Source organism: Numida meleagris, chromosome 2 (genome assembly GCF_002078875.1).
Source record: "Numida meleagris isolate 19003 breed g44 Domestic line chromosome 2, NumMel1.0, whole genome shotgun sequence".
Classification (NCBI taxonomy): domain Eukaryota; kingdom Metazoa; phylum Chordata; class Aves; order Galliformes; family Numididae; genus Numida; species Numida meleagris.
Window position 1 is genome coordinate 13,321,060 of NC_034410.1, and position 21,514 is coordinate 13,342,573.

General features: G+C 45.0%; 1 protein-coding gene across 4 annotated transcripts in view; it reads left to right on the forward strand.

Annotated features, from left to right (window-relative positions):
• Window positions 2,271-21,514, forward strand: part of NRP1 (neuropilin 1) — a 108,783-nt gene continuing 89,539 nt past the window's right edge. For 2 of the 4 annotated variants that reach the window (XM_021386102.1, XM_021386103.1), the window contains exons 1-3: window positions 2,274-2,413; window positions 2,580-3,048; window positions 6,122-6,296. In XM_021386102.1, coding sequence (XP_021241777.1) covers window positions 2,982-3,048; window positions 6,122-6,296 — 242 coding nt within the window. In that variant the 5' untranslated portion in view covers window positions 2,274-2,413; window positions 2,580-2,981. Of the gene's footprint in view, window positions 2,414-2,579; window positions 3,049-6,121; window positions 6,297-21,514 lie in introns of all 4 variants that reach the window. The other 2 variants (XM_021386104.1, XM_021386101.1) reach the window with 2 other exon arrangements.

A 21,514-nucleotide genomic window follows, 5' to 3' on the forward strand; every position in this document is an offset into this window, starting at 1 on the left:
GTACATGCTCTACCTGCGTTTAAGTATTTAGTTTTTCTTTCAGATAATGGAATTCCTTTAAAATACACCATCTAGCAGTACACTGTGCCTGAGCCTACAGAAAGTGACTTTTTAATCTGATACAGAAACAAATTGAAAGAACCCTCCTGTTGGTAGGTTTGTTTGGAGCATCTTTATACCATACAACTGGGAATGGGCATCGGCTCCCTTCAGATTCATGGGCACCACCTGACAGGAGAACACTGATGGAGCCAAGAGAGCCACTGGTATCAGAAAATAATTGCAATTGTTAATATACACAACCTCTGGTTATCTTCTTACTGTGTTTCATTTATAAAATTAATCTTGGCCTCTGAGGCTGAGCTTTTAAAACTAACATGTATGCATACACTTGTGTATACGCCAATTAGCTGCCATCAGCAGGGAACTTCAGAATTCGGAAATAGATGTACTTTATTTCAAAATGCATGTTGTCTCTCAGACAGTTGCAGATGACGGTGTGCTTCAGGACAGAACCAATTTATCTCAAGGACTGTCCAGCAGCACAAGAGCTTTAATCATCAGAGAGCACTGCTAGCACTCCCCTTCCCCCTTTTTCTGGGAACTTCACTAAAAGAAAAAAAATAAGGGGGCTTAATGTGCTACCCATAAAATATACATCCCAATCAATCACGGAAGTGCCCAAGCATTGTATACGATGATCCAGAGAGTGCCTAAAGTCAGAGAAATGAGTAACTCAGTCTGACCAGGTCCTGTCTGCAGACGTGGGCACGGGCACGGATATGGGTTCGGACACAGGCAGGGACATGGGCATGGGCAAGGATGGAGGGCTGAGGAAGAAGAGGATGAAGTGTGCAGAGAATGTAACAGGATCAAACAGTGCTTCAGTGTGTGATATTGCAGAACTGCAATCACAGAAGAAAGCAGAGCATCTGGCAAAAACTCAGAAAGTAGCAATGAAAGTGCACGGTATGAACCCAGCAGACAGATTTCCTACGGACTTAATCTCCAGACTTCAGCTGACCTTAAAGTCGGGGCTTCAAAAGGGCAGCAAGGGAGAGGGAGAGGGAGAGGGAGAGGGAGAGGCTGAGACTTGGGGCTGGAGACAAAGAGATGGAGGAGGCTGAATCTCCGTACGATGTCTGAACACAGATGTAACACATTTGTAGTTAATCTGTGCGGCTGCAGCCTTACAGCTATGTTTGAAGATCGTTTCAAACATAGTTACATCTTCCGAGCGGACGAGGATTTACAGCTGCGGCCGCATGGGGGCTGACCCCCAGCAAAAGCCCACTCCTTTTCCCCGCAGCCTTCGGAGGGGCTCCTTTGGAGAAGGACCTCCACAGGCCCTTTTTGTTGGAGCATGAACAGGGTTCACTGGCTGTGCACCACTAACAAAGCGTTTCCAAACTTGGCTGCAGGAGATGCGAGTGCCTGATATCTACGCCAGCCCCAGGTCATTTCCTAGCGCAGACCCATCTTTGGGGACCACTTAACGCTATGGTTCAGCTTTCAGCCTCTGAGCTCTTGGTGTAGCCCCTACCGCAGTGCCCGACCGCCTCTGCACAGAAGGAGCTCAAAGCACTCCATGTGAAGGGAGCGCTGGGGTTCAGCTCAGCACTAACTCCTGAAGCATAGGGGTAGTCTTTGGGGCTGGGCAGTGGGGCAGGGCAGTGGGGCAGGCCCCACTGCTGGCTGGGACCACACCACACATCCAAAGCCAGAGGACTGGGAGTGCGCTGTGCCCTCCTCGATGGAGATTTGGGGCTGCACATCCTCGCTGGGGAGCACAGCAGGTCTGGGGGATATGAGCTGCTTCTCAGAGCTCTGAGGCTTTATGGGGATAGACAGAATGGTGACAACCCGTGGGGTACAAGAGGAGGGGGTCGGGAATGGGGGGGTTGCAGGAAGGTGCCCCCAGGGACACAAAGGGGACAAGGGCAGGGCGTCTGGGTGAGCCTCCAGCACGGGGCTCCCCACGCGGGAGGGCAGAGACGGCAGCGCCCGGGAGTTGGGCGCGGGGCTACGCAGGAACCCGCGGGGCGCAGGTGGGTGCCCCCGCCCGGCTCGACGCTACCTGCCCGGGTGGGAGAGGCCGCTCCCCGTCCCCCTTCCCCGCCGCGTCTCCCGGAGCCGGCCCCCGCCCGGCCGGCTGTCACGGCCGTGTTTGTTTGTTGCTTCTTCCGCGCCACCGATGTCTTGGGGGGCTGAGGAGGAGGAGAAGGAGGAGGAGGGCGGGGAGGGGGAGGGGACTGGGGCTTGGGAGACGGCGGCTCCTCGGCCTCTCTTATTGCCGCTGAGTTGCGCTCCTCTTCCTCAGGCTGCGAGCAGGAGCCGCCCGGGCGCTTCCCGTTCCCGGCCGGCACTCCCCGCGGCAGCGCCGCGCTCCCTCGCTCGCTCCCCGCCGGGGCAGGTGAGTGCGGGGCGCCGCCGTCCCAGCCCCAGCCCCGCCGGGCACCGCCGCGGGAGCCGCGGCGCGGAGCAGAGCAGGAGCGGGGCGGGCTCGGGGACGCACTTTGCCAAACTCCGGCTCCCGTCCCCGCTCACCGCCGCTCTCCTCCCTTCTCTCCCCTCCGCAGAGCCGCCCCGCAGCCCGCCCCGGCAGAGCGCTCCCGAGGTGCCAGCAGCAGCCGCCCGGATTTCTGTCTGTCTTGTTTGTCTGTTTGTTTTTTCTTTTTTTTTTTTCTCCTCGTTTTCATTTGGCTTTCTAGTCTCGCTGGGAATGGCCGGGGCAGCGGCGCCCGGAGCGGGAACAAGTGTGGGGAAAGGCAGAGGGAGCCGGAGCTGAACGCCAGGATGCGGGCGAGCTGAGGCTCAGAGCGAGCGGCCAACCTCCCTCTGCCCCCGGGACTGCCCGAGCGGACCGTGCCTTCTGCTCCCGACTCCGGCCGGAGGATTTAAGACCCAGGAAGAGTTGTACGTGGAGGGCTTTTTTTTTTTTTTTCATATTTTTCGTCTTTTCCCCGCTCTCGGAAGGGAAAATGGATTGGGGACTTCTCCTGCACTGCGCAGCCCTCACCTTCACCCTCGCCAGGGCTCTGCGAAGCGGTGAGTGTCGCGAGGACGGCGGCGCTCAGCCTGGGGGGCGGCTCCGGGGCTGCGGGAGCAGAGGGCGCACAGCAGGGCCGCTCCGACCCGCGCCCCCCCCGGGAACTTTCCGCCGGGGGACGGGAGCAGCGCGGTCCTCCCCCGTACCTTCCGGCCGGGCATTGCCTTCTGTGCTCTTTGGGGTGCTTGTACCGAGCAGGCTGCTCGTTCTCACAAGATCAGGACAGCTAATTATCTTAATAGTGTTTCCTCCCATCGGCAATTAAACAAGTCTCGCCTTCGGTATCTCAAAGATAATGAACACTGAAGGCGGAAGGCTCTTCCTCGCCCTTTCTTTCCCCAAAGCGAAAGGTCTCGGAGTGCCGTGCCCGTTTCGGGCTGTCCGCGTACCTGCGGGTGTCAGAGCTCTCAGCCCACCCCTTCCCGAGGTGCGCAGTTTGTGTACAACTCGCGCAGTGCTGGGGTGGGGGGGGGGGGGGAGTTGAGCCTCCCCACGAAGGCTCAAAGACTCTTCTAGGAGAGAAATCCCGTAACAAATGACCGATGCAGTTGGTTTACTATCGGGCACCCCCGCTCCTCTTTGAAAAGCACCGTGCTCCTCTTTTCCCGAACAATGCCCGTGCACCGCGGATGTGTCTGTCACTGCCTGATGCATTTTTCAAGACGCTCGGGCTGTGGGAGCGCTGACGTTCCGCTCCCACACACCGAGCAGCTCCTGCGAGTTTGCCTTTCCCGACAAATCCCGAGCAATTATTATTAACTAATTATCAAATATTTACTTTAGCCTGGCTGGGTTTTCAATCAAAGTAATTAGAAGAAGAGAGCACCCTCCGCTCTGCGCTGGTATATTGTTTTAATAAGAGACCGCGAGTGGAAGAGAGAGCATTAAAGCCGCGTGCTTTATGACGGGAGTTGATCTCCTTCGCAGTGTTTGGAGGAGGCTGAGTTAAAGCCGGGGGGAGCCGCCTCCCAGCACAGTGGCACAGGAGCGGGGGTGTCGGGTTGCTCTGGCGCTGCCCCCGGCCCAGGTGAAGGGTGAGGGCGGCCCCCGGCTCCCACATCACCCAGAGGTGCCCCAGCCCTGCAGCTCCCAGGGCCGTGCTCTCCTTGGCCGTCGCTGGCCTTTGGAGGAATGGAGCAGGGCAGGGTGCTGGGCAGGAGCCTCCATCTGCTGTGAGCGGGGAGCGCGTGGCCCTGCCCCAGGCACCGAGCCGTTAACCTCCCTCCCATCCCACCCGCCGGACCCACTGATGCCAACTTCACCTACATCCAGCGCTGGTGTCTGCTAAATTAATTCATTAACCTTATTTAGAACTAATGGTCCAAAGTCATTAGAAACTACTCTTCTTAATCAAGTGTGAGAGAGATTGCGCAGAGCCGCGGAGCCGAGCAGGGCGCATTATCTTATTACACTGTCACTTTCCCAGAAGTCGCAGATTAAGGAGCGCTGGTGGTAGTGAGTCCACCTCGGCGTCCTCCGAAGTGACTCTTGTCAAGTGAGTGGGTGCAGCGCTGCTTTATTTCAGGCGTTAAGCAGATGCCAGGCTCTTCCATGTTGTTTGCAGGGCTGGAGTGGGCTTAATGAGACGGGATCACTTTCCAAGGGTGCTTACGGAGGGAGGAAAAGGCAAGGTTCCCCGGAGCCCAGACGGCGGATTAGCGAGATCACCAGTGACAGCTTTGAGCTCTGAGCCGCAGCGCCTTTTGTTCTGGTCAGGGGGAAACAGGCTGTTCTGCGACGGCAAGGTGGAAATAAATAACAAGATAGCCATTCCCAGCAGCGTGCTTAGCAATATCTGGTTCTTGACCACACAGCTGAGAATGTATCATCCCCTCCTCTCTTAATTTATGGCAAATATTCTTTACAAAGTGTGCAGCTTAATGCATTTTTGATGTGCTCTTCCTCATTCATTTCCATTTGACCTGGTTTTTCTACAATAAAATCCTGTACATTCATAAATTCACGCTGAGAGCAAGGAATGCCATTTTGCTTTTGCAGAGTGTGTGTAAGATACAGCAGTGCAGTCTGTGTGTACCATTATTGGGATGTAGTGATATACAGGCTCCTTTCTCAGTGCAGGCAGTCTTCCTGTCTGTAGTTCACTGTCACATTTTATTGCTCAAAATTAAACAGTCACTGTGTAGGGAAAGTTTTCCCTCTCTGAACATCCATGCCTAGAAAACCGTAGTAGAAAAAAGGTGAAAACAGAAATCTGCATTGGACAGTGAACTGAGTGATCACGTAGACTGAATCTCTTGTCTCTACATTGATCTCTTTATATTTTTGCCATAAGCCCTAAAGTGCAGCCTTGGCAGTGCTGCCCAGAGGACCAGGATGCGGTGTGATACATCTCACAGTCACACTTGGTGACTCCAGGAACTTTTGCAACTACTTTGCTATTAGAAATAAACCTTTGTTGTTGTTGGGGGGAGGGAGGGAGGAACGGAGGGAAGAGGGAAGGATGTTGTTCTGCTCCATTACTTTGATGCAGCCTCCAAGCATGAACAAACTTCCTTGAAGGAATAAACAGTGGATGATTTCTGCTTCACTAAAACCACTTTGTTCTCTGCCAGCCTGGGTTTGAGGAGCATAGATAATTTTGGCCTGCCTAGATTTATGGCCTGATAAGCAAGGGGAGAGTCTGCTGCAAGGAGCAGGGATTCCCAGGACCATCCCAGTGACACTGACCAGGCTCATCGTGGACAGAGGTCAGGCGGCCTCCTTTTAGCTGCCCTCCCACAGCTTTCCTTAAAACTTTATCGTGAAGGAGATTATACTTCGGGGGGTAATTGGGTCTGTGACACCTCCTGAGCTAGTGTTAACACTGTTGGGAGGAGGTGAGGTTTGAACACCGTATGGGCACTGTTTGCTTGGGAGAGCTTTTAAAGTCCAGGAAGAGGGGATCTTGTGCCCCATGCTGGATTTATAGATGGACACAGAGAGGCAGGCCTCTTCCCTTCAGAAAACATAGCAGAGATGCCTTTGTGCAAGCACATAGGAAAAGTTTGCTTGAAAGAAGGCTGTCGTCTCCTTAAGTACCAAAAAAGCCAACCTCTTTTCCTTCCACTGCAGATAAATGTGGTGACACAATCAAAATTCTAAGCCCCGGGTACCTCACCTCCCCCGGCTACCCGCAGTCCTACCACCCCAGCCAGAAGTGCGAGTGGCTGATCCAGGCCCCGGAGCCCTACCAGCGGATCATGATCAACTTCAATCCCCACTTCGACCTGGAGGACCGCGACTGCAAGTAAGTGCGGCCGCCGTGCTGCGGAGCGCTATGGCGCCACCTTCCGGCGCAGCGCCGCGCAGCTCCCATGCTCCGCGGCGCTCCGCGGTGCTCCGCGCCCGCTCCACCGCAGTGCCCGGGGCCGGTCCTCACCGCTGCCACAGGGCTGCGGGCTCCGTTCTGCCGGGCCCGGCCGGCGGAGCGTCATTCGCGGGAGGAAGTGGAGGTGGAAAAGTGTCTTTGCAACTTTTCTGTAGATGATGTGATGTAGGTTTGGATTCCCTCTGCCTGATGGGAGAGGTGGGTGGATGATGGTGTGTGTTACAGGAGTGGAATTAGGATGAGGCGTTATGTGTTCGTTTGCCTGTTTGCTTTTTCGAATAAGTTTCTAGAATGTTAGAAAATAGTCCCTCTTCTTTTAGGATCCCTACAGCTACTAACAGCCTGTGGCAGAAATGGGCAACCTGTAAATTGTAAACTCCTCTAATTAATGCAGAATGTCTGCTATTTACTGTCACCCATTAAGGGGCAGTGAACTGCAGATACGATAGCTGTACATCCTCCTTTCTCCCTTTGCTGCTGATTTATAGCCAGGAGCTGCTCTTATCCCTCCTTCTGCTCTGCTATAATGCTCTGAGAGGAGGAAGGGGAAAACCGAGGCGCTCTGTGCATACGTTTCCATTGACTGTCTGTTTCTCAGAGTGGTAAGGGGAGTGGGACTCTCCCATAAAATTGTTCTCCACTTTTCCCCAAATCTTTGCCTGGAAGCCATTTAACTTGCATAAGGCAAGACACGGTCAGGTCATTCCCCTCTTCAACATATCCTCTAAATTCAGCCTACTTGTTTCACAAAGAAAATGTTTTAATAATTCACTGTTTAAAAATTTCTTGAGTATCATGCAGTTTTCATATTCTTCTGACAACTGCAAGAGAGAGTCGTTGTTCATTAATGCTATCCGTCAAGATTTTCTCTGCATGTCAGGAAGAGATTAAACTCAGTTGCCATTAGTGTTTGACATTTCATGAGAGTGCTCGATATTCCGCAGGCTCTGGTACTGTAAAATGATGCTCAGCATCATCAATTGTCATGGACCGTGAGGTGAGAGTGTTGGACTTAGGGAGCGACTGTACTCAAGCACTTAATTTTTACCATGCGTGTCTCTGTTCCTATTACTTAATAAATAGATTACTTAGATCATCATTATTGATTTCCCTTAAAATGAAGTTCTTTAATGATGCATTGTGGCACTTAGTTGCATTGTTGTTGTTTTTATAATCTCTTGTATATCAGCATTTCAGTTCAAGTGATAATGCAGGAACACCCTATGCTCATAAAACTAAACGGATTCTTTGTTAAAATGAATTTTTATTGTGATGTTGGAGCTGCAGCTCATATTCACACCATATGTTCACACGCTCATTTCCCGTTCTTTAATTTTTAATTTGCTGTACTCAGGCAATGATTCACTTCCTTGTGTCTTCTTTATATGGGTTTTACTTTCTTTCTGTGGGACAGCGCTAATGCTTAAAAATGATCGTGTGTGTGTGTATCTCTTTGTCTTTTAGACAGAGATTGAGAAATTAAATCAAGCATATTTCAATGTCAACCCCTTTTTTGTTCCTTGCTAGAATACATGTTTTTCCAACGCTATAAAACCAACGTGGTCTTTGACAGCAGTAAAGTGGTGTACAGCATACAATTATTTAAGGAACAAGTAATCTTTGTGGCGTAGTGTTGTGCTAAATAGTGCCAGACTGAGCTGAACTGGGTCCAGGGAAGAGATTGACTCCCTCCCTTCACCGTTCCCTTCTCAATATTCATTGTCCACTCTCGCCCTTGCATTATTCCTTTCTCTGAAAGGGGCCCAATGCGGTAATGAGATGGCAGTGGGTGGGAGGGAGCTCTGAACAGGGCTGTTTGCATTGTCTTTGCAGCGTGTGATGGTGATGACTTTACTGTCATTTGGTCTATGCTGAAATGCTAATCTTCTAGGCTATGATAAATTACTCAGCTGCTACTTCACTTATATTTAAAATTGCTCTTTTTAAGTTGAGAAGGATTGTGTTTGTGCCAAGAACCTTAGGACCAGAATAATAGAAAATGATTTCAGCAACAAAAATTTGTCAACAAGCTCTGTGGTTTCACATTTCACTGTCTGCTTAGGAAATTCACATTCCTTTTACCGAATATTGGGTGCAAGCAATAATTAATGCAGTGAAACATATCATGAGATTTTTTTTTTTGGTTTTGCAACTAAGTACATTCTGATTTCCTAATATTCTTAGTTTATTAGCAACTCAGTGTGCCATCTCGAAATGTGCAATTTAGGTTACACACTGGCTTATTGAAAGGTTTAGCAGTGGAAATTAATAAGCACTTAAATATGAAAAGCAGATAGAAAATGAGAGATAGGGGAATTCATGTCTGGGAACAAAAATGCTCCATACAATTAAAGTGGACTAGAGGAGAAGATTAGCTTTCTGGCCTAGTTCCCAAAATCCTCTTTATAATGCTGTTTCTTGCATCTTATACCTCAGTTAGAGTTGGAGATAACTTTAATAACAAAAACCCCTGCACCCAGGGAGGGGAACAGTGTGACTTTGGAAAGGTTACCATTGTGGTCTGTAGTGTGAACAGGAAAACCAAGAGGCCTTACCTGATTTGTAAATATCACCGCATGTAGAAGGCTGGGCGTATTGAAATGTAAAACTGGTGAAAGGTTTATTCTCTGAGGAGAATCAAAAGCAGCAAATCTCGGTATCAGCTATACTGAAGCTGTTTGCGGTGAGTCTCTTTGAACATTAGGGTTTGGGATTCATTTTGAAAATATACCCTTGATTTACCTATGATTATGCTGTGCTTTAATGGATATGTTTCTCAAATGACTGCTAGTAAAATTCATACGTGTGTGATTTTCTGATGATCATTTGAGTTGTTTTGAGCAAACATGGTGAAAAATCCTGTTTTTCTGGAGACAGTCCAAAGTACTCAACTTTCACAGTTCGAAAGAATAAAGATACGCAAATAATTAGAAATATGCTCACACAAGCGAGGTTCATCTGACAGAAAACCTTCTAGCCAGAACTACTGAACCAGCGTAATGGAAATACTGGGTCTCAACGGGAAGCATACAGTCATGTCAACCACAGATTGTTATCAAGAGTATTAGCACATAATGAAAAAATACAGAGTCTCTTTTTAACTTTTAACTTTAATGAGTGTTGTGCCTCCTCTTCAGGAGGCAAAGAAACAGCAATTACTGTTTACTTTAAGACAATGTTAGCTTGTTTGCTGATTTGCCTTTTCTCAAGCAAGCATGGATAATATCCATGCCTTTTTTGAAGTCAGGAAGATGGTTAAAATGAATAGAAGAGACAAAACATATGTCTGAGTATTAAAATGCTCCAATGTTTGTTGCATGTGGTAAATGCTTTTCAGCACTTGGGGCAAGCTGTAGAAGTCTCGTGTCTCTGAAGGAGCCTACTGTGTAAATGTAGCCATCTTGAATCCAGTAAAACTTTATACCTAGATAATAAACAAGAATGTCACTGATACAGTACTCTGAATTTATGGAACTTTTCCGGTTTCCCAGCAATGCACACTATCAGCATGATAATTTATAATGGTTTGTGACAAATGTTGTTGAGCAAAGAGGTGTGTGGTTACATTCAGATCAGATGTCATTATCTGGGGAGCAATAAAAATTTCACAGACACTAGGTTAAAAACATTAAGAAAATGAATGTGAAGCTTCAGAAGAAAAGGGCTTAAGAAAGGTGGAGAACTGGGTAGGGAAAGCCCAAAAGTGGTTTTCTTACTGACAAATTATTGACTTTGTTGCCAGACTTGACTATATTGTTTTACAAGGTCTTCATAGATATTCCATGCAGTACAGTTGTTTTATTGGCCATCATTTATAGAAGTATAGAGTAAATATCATCCTTGCTTGACAGTTATAAAGGGTCTACGCAGTGCTGTCAAATCAGTTTGAACAGAAGAATTGCCCATTTTGGAAACATTTGCATCTTAGATGGAAAGATGTCATAGATAATTTTTCTTTATACTGCGTTTACCAGGGATTAGTTACACTGATGAAATTAGGTCTGAATAGAAATTGCAGTTAGTTATAGAATACAGAGAAAGGGAAAAGGGAAGGGAAGGGAAGAAGGAAAGGAAAGGAAAGGAAAGGAAAAGAAAAGAAAAGAAAAGAAAAGAAAAGGAAAGGAAAGGAAAGGAAAGGAAAGGAAAAGAAAAGAAAAGAAAAGAAAAGAAAAGAAAAGAAAAGAAAAGAAAAGAAAAGAAAAGAAAAGAAAAGAAAAGAAAAGAAAAGAAAANAAAAGAAAAGAAAAGAAAAGAGAAAAGAGAAAAAAAAGAAGAAAAACACCTGTGTTTATTTATGTAGAAGAAAGCAGCTCCTGCAGACCCTTGAGTCTGGAAGCAGGAAGGCTAGCCAGACATACTGAGTGCAACTGTAGCCCTGCAAACTTCTATAGCCCTTAATGACGTTGGAAATTCATCCATCCACTGTATTTCTAAATAATGTCAATGGATTTATGCTGTAAATCTGTAGGCATAACAAACTGAGGCTGGTAAAATAAACAGGAGCAAGGCAAGCCATGGCTCAGCCTTGCTTTACTTTCTGCAAAGTTTAAGCTTTCATTTACTTTTGTTTAAATCCTGGTTCCTATTCCTCCACACAGTGACAGGCTGCCTTCAGCAGACTTTGTGGTTTGTGTTTCTCTTGGGCAAAGGCAGTTTGAGCCCCAGGTGGCACTGAGCTGCTGTGGCTATGCAGTGATGTCCTGGGAGACCCAGTTAAACCGCATGTGTTGGAACGGTCCTTTGAACTGCTAAGGCTGCATGTGTTGCAGCTGCTTTCTGACTGCCCAGAGGTGTGACTGGGGCCTGGCTCCAGGTTTACCAACCCTGAATTGCTCCCCGATCTACACAAAGGACATCTCAGGAGTAATGCAAGGTCCAGATTCCATACTGTCTTATTGTCATTGAAAGCAAGGGGAATTTTGCCCTCCACTTTTGCAGAGCTATATCTTCTTTTTCTTTATGGCTGTGAGGAATGGTGAAGCACAGGCCCTATACGACCGTTTTATAACTGTATCAGTCATTTTGATGGCAAACGTCAATCAGAGCTTCCTAATTCGCTCTCCCTCAGTTGCTTTTGAGCTCAGTAGGCAGTGAGGTGACTGCAGCTGATGATGGCAGCTAAGCAGCAGAGATAGTAAAAGGGCAGATTAATTCAGGCCTGTGAAAGGCAGGAGCTGTATTTCCTAGAATCATAGAATCACAGAGTGGTTTGAATTGGAAGGGACCTTAAAGAGTATCAATTCCAACCCCGTCCATGGGCAGGGCTGCCTCTCAGCAGCTCAGGCTGCCCAGGGCCCCATCCAATCCGGCCTTCAGCGCCCGCAGGGATGGGGCACCCGCAGCTTCTACCCACAGGGCAGCCCGTGCCTGGGCCTCACCACCTGTTTCACCGTGGTTGAGCTCAGAAGAGAAGTCTGAATGATTCAATGCCTCTGAGCTTTCAACCAGAAACATGGTTCTAGTAGCCTGCTCTGCTTGTGTAGGCACCAGTGCTGTCTTCTAGCGATTTGCCTCACAACCAGATGCCTAAAACAGACATGAATTCCCACTTGCCACCAGCTGAAGGTGGCTTAAGTAACACCCACATCCTATGTGTCTTTTGAGTGAACCAAATCACCCAGCCCTCACACCGTGAGCACCCCACCAAAGGAGGCTGGCATATACCCGATGGCCTCACTGTCGAAGCCAGGTTCAATGTGACCTTGAGAGGGATGTGAATCCCAGCACTGTCCTGCAGGAGAAGCTGTACCAGGGCCAAATGGACAGCTTCTCCAACCGGGATCTCTCTCAGAAATTTCTCCTTCAACAGGAACATCAAGCTGTTTGGGGTTACTGAGACATTATTTGGAATTATTAAATCAATGGAAGTGATCGTCATTCCAGCCACCAAAACAAGAAAAAAGCATTTTGATGTAGTTTAGGATGAGAGTCATTGTTGTGGTGGACTTGTAATATCTGTTTCTGGGTGCACTCATAGAGCATTTCCCTACTTTAAATAAAAGCACATTAAGGGCATTCTCAGGCAGTGTGCTGTTGGTGACTATTATTTGATACCCTCTGGAAGGCCAACGGTGCCAAGGAAGGGGGTAAGCCCAGAGTCTGCTCAGAATCAGGGAAGCAAATAACTCTTGTTTCAGAACAGATGGAGTGTGTTGCCCTTCCTGTGTGTACACACAACTACAAATGCATACGGATAATGTTCTTCCTTAACTTAAAGGTTCTGAATCCTAGTACTTGCTCCTTGCTACAGGATTCAGCATGTATTTCCAGACGTTTATCAGATGCAAGCATCCAAAGATAGGTCTATTATTTTATTGTGTTTTAGAGATTAAGTAAGTGTTTAAAGAAGTTGGAAATTAAATTGTTTTTGCGATTACACAGTGCCATAAACAGATTCTCTTTTGTTGTTTTTCCAAGCAATTAACTCATGTGAAAGTCTCAGCTGTTAACCTGGCTAACAGTTCTTTCTTTTAGGGTAGTGGCAGGAAAAGGCATTAGGGGAATCATGAGCAAATTACCTGGTCATACCTGAACATTTGGGCATGTGTACATTAGGAAGAGAGGAACTGGATGCAGAGCCTGTCTCTGCACTCTGTGGGTACGGGTATATCCCTGGCACAGTAGAGCCTTGATTTGGGTCTCCTTTGGTATCATGTTACAATTATAATAACAATCATATGCCGATGTTTATATTAATCTAGACAGTTAAGTGAACTGTGGGGAAAATTCTATCTTGACGTGCTACAACCAGATGCCCTTCAGACAGGAAAAAATCTTAAGGGTCAAATACAGATTCCCATGAGCCTCATCCTTCAGCTTTTCTGTGGACAGAGAGGGAAATTTAGAACAGAGGGCTGAGTCCTTTCTAAAATGAAACCCAGAGTTGTGGACCTTAGCCCATGAACCGTTTAAGATGCTTTCAGTCAACCCCATCCTGCGTTCTTCACCCCCCTCTCCATGTTAATGTAATTAAAATAAAAACCTACATGTTGCTGAAAATTAGTTTCTTAATTATAGCTTATTGCAAGCTATAACACTGGATCATAATTTGATTATTATGATATAGAGACAGCTGATATAAAAGCAAATTGAATTATTTTATTTTGTAGTATTTCCAAAGGGTGAAGTTATGTCTGAAAACCGGATACACATATTCATGTGTATGTCTAGGCGTATATCATACAGAACAACTTGGTCACAAACATACATGTTACATGCACATCTTTAAGACTCTCCATATATATATGTATATCATATAGATTTGCTAGTTTATGTCAAAGTTCCTAAAGTAAATCTGCTAATTAAAGCGCTAATACCCATCTTAAGGCTGATAATTAGGTACAAAGAGAAAAAGAGACAGGATTAGCGTTCAGATCATGTTCCAAATGCCTCTTAATTGGGTGTTTGTAATCAATCCTGATTGCAAGAGGCAGTGGTTTGGCAGTATAAAGAATGAAAAACGCTTAGCCCTACTATTTTCCTGTTAGTTGACTTGGCCGTAGTATTTAGGTCAGGATCCAGTGTCAAACAAAGTAATTCTGTCACCATTAGCGATCCTCATAACACATAGAAAATCTTTTCTAATGATAATGTATTTCAAAGTAGAAACTCTCTCAATCTAGAGAGTTATTTTTATCCAGAACCTTAAAAGTGTTTTCAAGCAAACCACAGAAACGACTTTGTTTCCCTGGCCCCCATCCACCACTGACTTCGGAAATCAGGTCTGAGTTCACTGTGGGTCTTTCATTGCATTGACCTTGGCACTTTTCTCACCAAGCCACAGTTTTCCATCACAAAACCACACAGCTTGGTATAATGATTATTTCTTTTTTCCTAGTAACCAAACAATTTTTTAAACAGGGTGACAGATTTCCCTGTTGCGCTGCGGGAAGTGAGCACCTGGTCATTTCCAAATAGAGTTTTAATGAACTTCCTGAAGGAGATTTGAGAGAAGTTTAATAAGTCACCTGCTAACTTTCTGGGAGCATAGGTCATTTTCTTTTTTCTGTAAGAATTCACAAAAATGTGAGAATAACCCCCCTTCCCAAGTCCTCAACTTCCATGGAGGAAATTGATTTTCGTGGGCAATATCAAAGGTTTTTAAAACCACAACCTCAAAAAATCAAATTTCTGATTGTGTCTCGCACATGAGGTACTGTGAAACCCTGTGAGCCACAAAGCTGGTTGCAAACTGTGTGAGGTTGATCATAATTCATTTAAAGTGAAAAAGATCGTCCTTATTTAGACCTATTTTGCATGTTAATAGCATTGCAAATATTTTATGTAATGCTGTAAAATGAAGAATTTAGATGGCTCAAAAGGACTACTCTGACAATATATGCATATCTGGAAGGCACGCCCATTTGACATGGTGATTTCTTCCAGAAGAAACTACACGCATCCCAGAAGCACGCTAACCAGCTGTTGTACAGGAGAAACTGGGGCACTAGTCTGCTGCTTTCCATGCTGATGTGGAGCTGCAGTAGCCCCATGCCTCCTTGAAATACAGATGCCTCACACTCAGTGGGAGCCTGGATTTCTCCCTTCCTCGCACTCCAACCAGCTCTCTCCGTTGCTCATTTGCACTGTGGTCTGTTCATGCCCCATATGCAGATACAGCCCATCAGGGCAGTGGGGTGGGAGAGGGGTTGGAGCACCCCACTGCAGCCAGGGGCACCAACACGCTGCCCAAATGGCTCAGGACTGCCCTGGGGCTGTTCCTTCCGCGTTTCATGCTGGAAAAGAACATACCAATATTCTTCTTTTCTTTCTTCTTTTTTCTTTTTTTTTTTGGTTTTGTTTTTGTTTTTAATACACTCCTTCGGCAGTTGGAAGCTGGGAACCTAGGGAAAATTGAGAGGTCTGTTCACAGCCGTGTGATTATTCTGCCTCGAGCTCTGAGAAACGCACCCTTACAGCCAAATTTTTCCTCATCTTATTCACATAAACAGTCCCACTGAAGTCAATTAAAACAACAGACTCACTTGTGCAGGGCTAACAGTGCTTGAAAGCTAGGACATACGTTTATGGCAGTATACAAATTAGTAGTTACTTCTTGCAACAATGGATTTCAAGTGCTTGAAGAGTAATTTACTGTACAGTAGAAAATTCAACTTCAGTCCCTATTGTCACCTCAATTCGTATCACCATATACAACTTATCATTTGTTCTCTGAAATCTTAGCTCATAATAACAAAGTTTTGGGACACACTGCTAAGTGTGTGGGTAAGAATCAAAGTTTGTCTCTTTGCAGAATCTTGTGCCAATCTGTCATTAAGCCAGGCAACTTCTGCCGACTTTCCTCTGATGTATTCATCTGTAACAAGAGAAGCAGATCAGCAATTTAGAAAAGCCTTAGCTTGATCACCATGCGGAAATGTAGACTATGCTGCCTATTTCCATAGTGATCACTCCACTTTGCCAGATGCAAAATGGAAGACTTACATCCCTCGTGTTTAAGCCCTTCTTAAAGGAAATCCTCGGCTGCCGCTCCATTTGAGTAGCTTTAGATAAGTCTGGAAAAATATGCAAAGGTAACTCTTAAGTAAAAGCTTTTTTTTTTTTTCCTCCTGTTTCACAACCATCTCCATGACCTCTTTTGGAGACAAAGGCATCCGATGTTTTAGCATGGAAGGCATATGTTCTGGTTGTGGAGCATTTTCTTGACATTCCCACAAAACCCCTGAGACTTCATGTCACAATGCTATAAACCTTATCTATTTGTATATTCATATCTGGGCTCAAATCCAAAACTTCCCTACATGCATGTATAGCAGACAGTTTAGGTTCATCCCTGTGTGTTTCAGATGGCAGGCACTTAAAGCAGGTACACATTTTAACGACTCTACATAGTCTAACACTATTCTAATATATTTCTAAAGTTTTCTGATTCAGATAGCACATGCACACTATAGTGTAGGCATATAAAACAGATACAGGACCACAGTGAGCTGAGGAGCAAGTGAAGACAGCTCCACTGACACCAACAGCCTTGCACCTGCTAACAGCACAAATATACAAAATACCATAAGCATATCGTATTATGTTCCTTACTGGTTTCCATTTTCATTCACCCTCTACAGCTATACTACATGATGGCCTTCAGACAGTATAATAGTCTTCTTTATCTTATCTCTCTGACATCATTTTCAAGTTCCTTATTACTCTTGAACAGTGTCTCTAATAGTGCCCAAATTGCTTCTCATTTTTCCCATCATAGCATGCCATTATTCAAGAAACCAGTGCTCTCCAGCCTTTCCCACACAAATAGCTCTCCCCCAAACTAAACTTACATTTACTACCAAGAGCCAGTCTCACATTTCCCAGGCAATCAGGCAACCCCGGCTGCCTATTAACGTTTTTACTTTGTATGCTTTTACACTTTCTTTTTTATTAACCATACTTGTGTGTTACTTGAGACTTGAGTCTTTGTCTTCTGAAGCCCAGTCTTCATCCTCTGGTTTTTGTACTGGTTTTATTATTTCAATTAAGGAGTTGTTTGTGTATAGTTAAAACTATTCAGCACGCATGAGGGGATAGCTTTATTCTGGTATAAAGATGCCTTATGTCAGTACTTTTGCAGAAATAAACCTTGCTTGTGTCAGCAGTTTGTAGCATGGACTGTACCTCTTTATCTATAATGGTTTCTAACGCGATATAGCTTATGTGGCTGTAAAAACACTATATAGACTGTGGTAAATAAGTAGTCACAAGTAGTGATAGAGATTTTTTGGGTACTGTAATAGCTAATTTTGTGAGCAGAAATTGGTAAGATTCCCCTGCTGCTTGCAAGCTTCAGACTGCAATATGCATATAAATATATATGTACATAGTGGATGACTTAGTGGCAAATCCATTTCCTCCTGGCTTTGATTCTTTGAACACTGGTTCAGGCAAAGTGTCTACGCTAAGCAGTTCCTCTGCTTACTGTAACTTATTCTTTCCAGGAAGGCTATTTTTTTTTAAACTCGCCTCACTAGGCAGCTAGATAAATTACTGCGTGGTGACCTTCAGGCACCTCGCTCACTCCATGGAAATAGTCCATATGCACACTCTCACCCTATGGTATTCCATATGAAGTGCAATGTAGCTTATCCCCTTTCTTAGTTATTCTTACCCCCCACCCCTAGCAGTGCAAACTAAAAACACGTTCATAGGTGTAGCCACAGCTCAGTTGACAATCACCGGGTAATTTTCGCATGTCCCCATATGCTCAGCATAGAAAGGAAAATATATCCTTCCTTGCCACGTCTCAGTTTCAGCTCTTTGTCATCTGAAAAAAAATGTCAGATTATTTCAATTTCAGTACCTAAAGAAAGGAAGCTGTCTGTCGTTGGTCCAATGTACATTACTGGCGTTTGTGTTGTATGTCAGCTGAGTGAGGAGCTGACTCTGCACTTCAGCAGTACCCTAGGAATTTTCCAAAGCCCAACACTGCAGCTCCAACTGCAGTAACTCAGAGTGAGGGCAGTTAAAGTTCTGCCTCAGTGCTTCTGCAGAATGGATAGGAGGTTCTCAAAATTAGGTACAATAAAGACCAAAGTCCCCCCACTATGTATACAAATCTCTCTTTCCACTACCAGCCTTAAAGAAGTACACAGAGCTGGGTGCTAGGGCACTGCAAATGTGCTAATTCTCTCATCCTACTTGATCGTGGGCAAGTTGGTCATTATCTTTGTGACTCATTTTCCTTACAGGGGATAGATAATATGTTCATGTTTCGAAGTATGCTGAGGACGCATTTACTGAAGTTTATGAAGTCTGTGGAGGCTTCTGGGTGGAAATGTAATGCAGTTTAATAATTATTTGCTATTGTTTTGTATTTCTTAATCTTCTAGCTGTTAATTTTTTTAACAATATACCACTGTGTATAAATGCAATCTATCGACTTTCAGAGAGAAGCATTATCCAAACAAAAATGAAGAATAGTACTCATGCTCACAAGAGACATATTATCTGTGATGAGAGGAATCTATAACAGACACGGCACTAACTCAAAACTGAGCACCAGATAGCATCCAAATGCGAGCAATTTCCAACGTGTGCATATTGCAGCACAAAACCAGGCCATTCTGTGAGCACAGCGGCCCCCAAGGAGCCGTGAACCATGCAGCAGCAGCGCTAATGGTTGTCTCCTCATGTGCAGCGAGGAAAGGCAGCACTTAAGAGCCACCTTGGGCAGCTTTTAAGTTATTCATTCTTAACTTACTTCTATAAAGCTGTTACTGGGTGGAAGCAGATGACACAAACATTTGGGGCCTGCTCTGTCTGCAGCAGGGGGGACTTCCCCATCTTTGCATGCAGGGTCAAATTATGGCTTCTTTTAAGACAGTGGCAAAATTTCTCCCTACTTGCATAGGATCAGGATCTCACTTGATTTTAGGCTCCAAAATATCCTTTTTTGAAGAACATTTCTCTGCTGCCAGTGTATGTCATAGGTCTTTTCTTAGTTTGGGCATTATTTTCCTTGCAGTGCACACAGTGCATGTCGGGGAATAAAGAGGCCCATGAGTTTCCAAATGAATTTGTACTACAAGAGAAATGATGAAATAAGAAAAATACCCAATTTTCTCTTGTGAGAGTACACTTAATCATAGAATGGTCTGGGTTGGAAGGGACCTCAAAGATCATCTAGTTCCAACTCCCATGCCATGGGCAGGATTGCCACCCAGGAGCCCAGGGCCCCATCCAACCCAGCCTTGAGCACCTCCAAGGATGGGGCACGCACGGCTTCTCTGGGCAGCCTGTGCCAGGGCCTCACCGCCCTCTGAGTAAAGAATTTCCTCCTAATGTCTAACCTAAATCTCCCCTCTTTTAGTTTAAAGCCATTCCCCGTATCCCAGTGCATGGAGTACTGTGCTAAGTCACATAATTTCTTAATTTGCTTTCAGAACATTTCAGACTAGAGTTCTAGTGTTCTGTGATTTACTTGTTCCACCTGATGCCTGCTCCTTCCCTGTTTCCTCTCTATGGGTGATTTACTCTACCAACTAAAACAGTCATTTTCTTTCTTAATCACATCCACTCCAAGCTTAGGATATCATGTCAGTCCTCAAAAAATTGTGAAACTTTATAAAAGAATCTCAAAAAGTACTGAGGATTTCTTTTTCCTTTTATTACATTTTTGATATCACATTATCTGTGATAATAATAGCCATAAAATTTCTTCATCTTAAATGAGAAATTTGGCAATCCCATGATATCAGCAGCTGATGCTTTAAAACCTGCCATCAAGTTTCATGACACCGGTGATAAAAATCATGAGAACTGGCAGTGCTGGATTCTTGTTACGGTCCCAGCTTTCTGCTGCTGCGTCTTTCCGCAGCCACAGCCCTGGAACTTCCATTCAAGTGACAGATTTATAGAAAAAAGTATAATCAAAAGGAAATTAAAGTATTAATCTCTGTTGCTTTCACTGCTTGGCTGTGTTTCTTCACCACTCACTGCATGATCAAAACTTACAGAAAACAAAATTCACCCCAGTAAAAGGAAAGCCTCCTGAGTTCACCAACGTCATCTCTGTGTATATATACAACAGCGTTGGGCATCTTGTCATTATGGAAGCTAAATTTTTGTTTGTCTTCAAAACCAACTTACATCCATGAGAAGAAAAATAAAAAAAAAAACAATGATTAGAGGACAATAAACACAAGGGCATGGCTTTGGTTTAGGAAGACGCTGATCTGCAAGCTGCTGGCATATTTTTGCAGAGCTCCTGCTGGCAGCTCCAGGGTGCTCACACACTCCCGCCGCTTTGCCCTGGCTCGTTGTACTGAGTAGCTGGCATTGACATTAAGGGTCCTGTTTTTATGGCTGTACATCTCTAGTGAAGACAATAAAGCCATGACTGACAGATGTGTATTTCCCCCAGAGGCCGGATCCTTCCCTGCCACAGTTGCATTACTGCAGTTGGGCTGCTCTGGTGTGCAGCAGCTGAGAAGCGGCCGTGTAGCTCTGAACTCAGGGCTGTTCTGAGGACGAAACTAGTTTTCAAAACATTTTTATGAAGTCAGGGAAATCTTAATGTCTTTATTCTGTTATTACTTTAAAATAATAATCCCGAACTGACCTGGGAGCTATTACTCAGTGAGCACTAGCCCCTCGGAAGGTTTCAGCTTGTCAAGTTTAGCCATTTTTTGAATGCACAGAGGAAGTCATTAAGGCACATCAGGCTGCTGATTGCTATTAAACTCTGCAGAGAGTTCTGTGTAAAAATCAATGCCGTAAGAGGGCTACAAGAATCTAGGAGGCAGGAAAAGCGTTTCTTTACCCTCTGGATCTCAAAAGTGGATTAATAGGTTTTGTGAAACCTCAAAAAAATATCACCTTTGAGCTAGGGGCCACATGTAAGCCTCTGTGACAAAATAATACAGCTCAGAAAGCTCCAAGCATGTGAAAATGGGATTATAATGGAACCCTCACTGCTATAACCTCAACTGTACATTTATGTGCTGGAGAAATCTCACACATCTGCACGTGTACCCACGCACATGCTCATTTATTGTATCCCAGTGAACACCTTTTGTGCTCTATCACCACTAAGGAACCTGAAGGGAAAATTGCTTTTTAGTGAGGTATAGTTGAATATTGCTTGTGCTAAGAGAGTACTGAAGAACTTCCCAGATGAGTTCAGTCTCAGCAGCAGTGAAAATGTTCCTTACATGGCCAGTGGGTTCTGCTTGTGTGGGAACCGCACTGAAAAATGCAGTGCAGTTTAGAATTAGTTGAAGGCTTTTTACCAAAATATTTTTTTTTCACAGGAAAGATTAGTTTAAATCATATTAGGAAGTTTTGCTGTAAACATGTTATATACAAACAGACAAAGTCCATTGGTTCTGAGGCCAATTGCTCTGGAATGGCTTAAATTCAAACCTTCCAGTTCTCAGAAAGCAGAGTGGCAGCATTCGATTCCATTTGGGGCATGAATTTCATTACATTTCTAATGAGAAAATGTTGAAACATCTTTTTGATTTGATTATTTTCTTTGATTCTTATATGAAAATACAATTTAAATGGGTTGTAATTAATTTGTTTCATTCCATCATAGGATCATTTGAGTTGGAAGGGACCTCAGGAAATCATCTACTCAAAGGAGTTGTATTTTATACGTACAAAGGCTAAAGTGAAGTAATCCATGT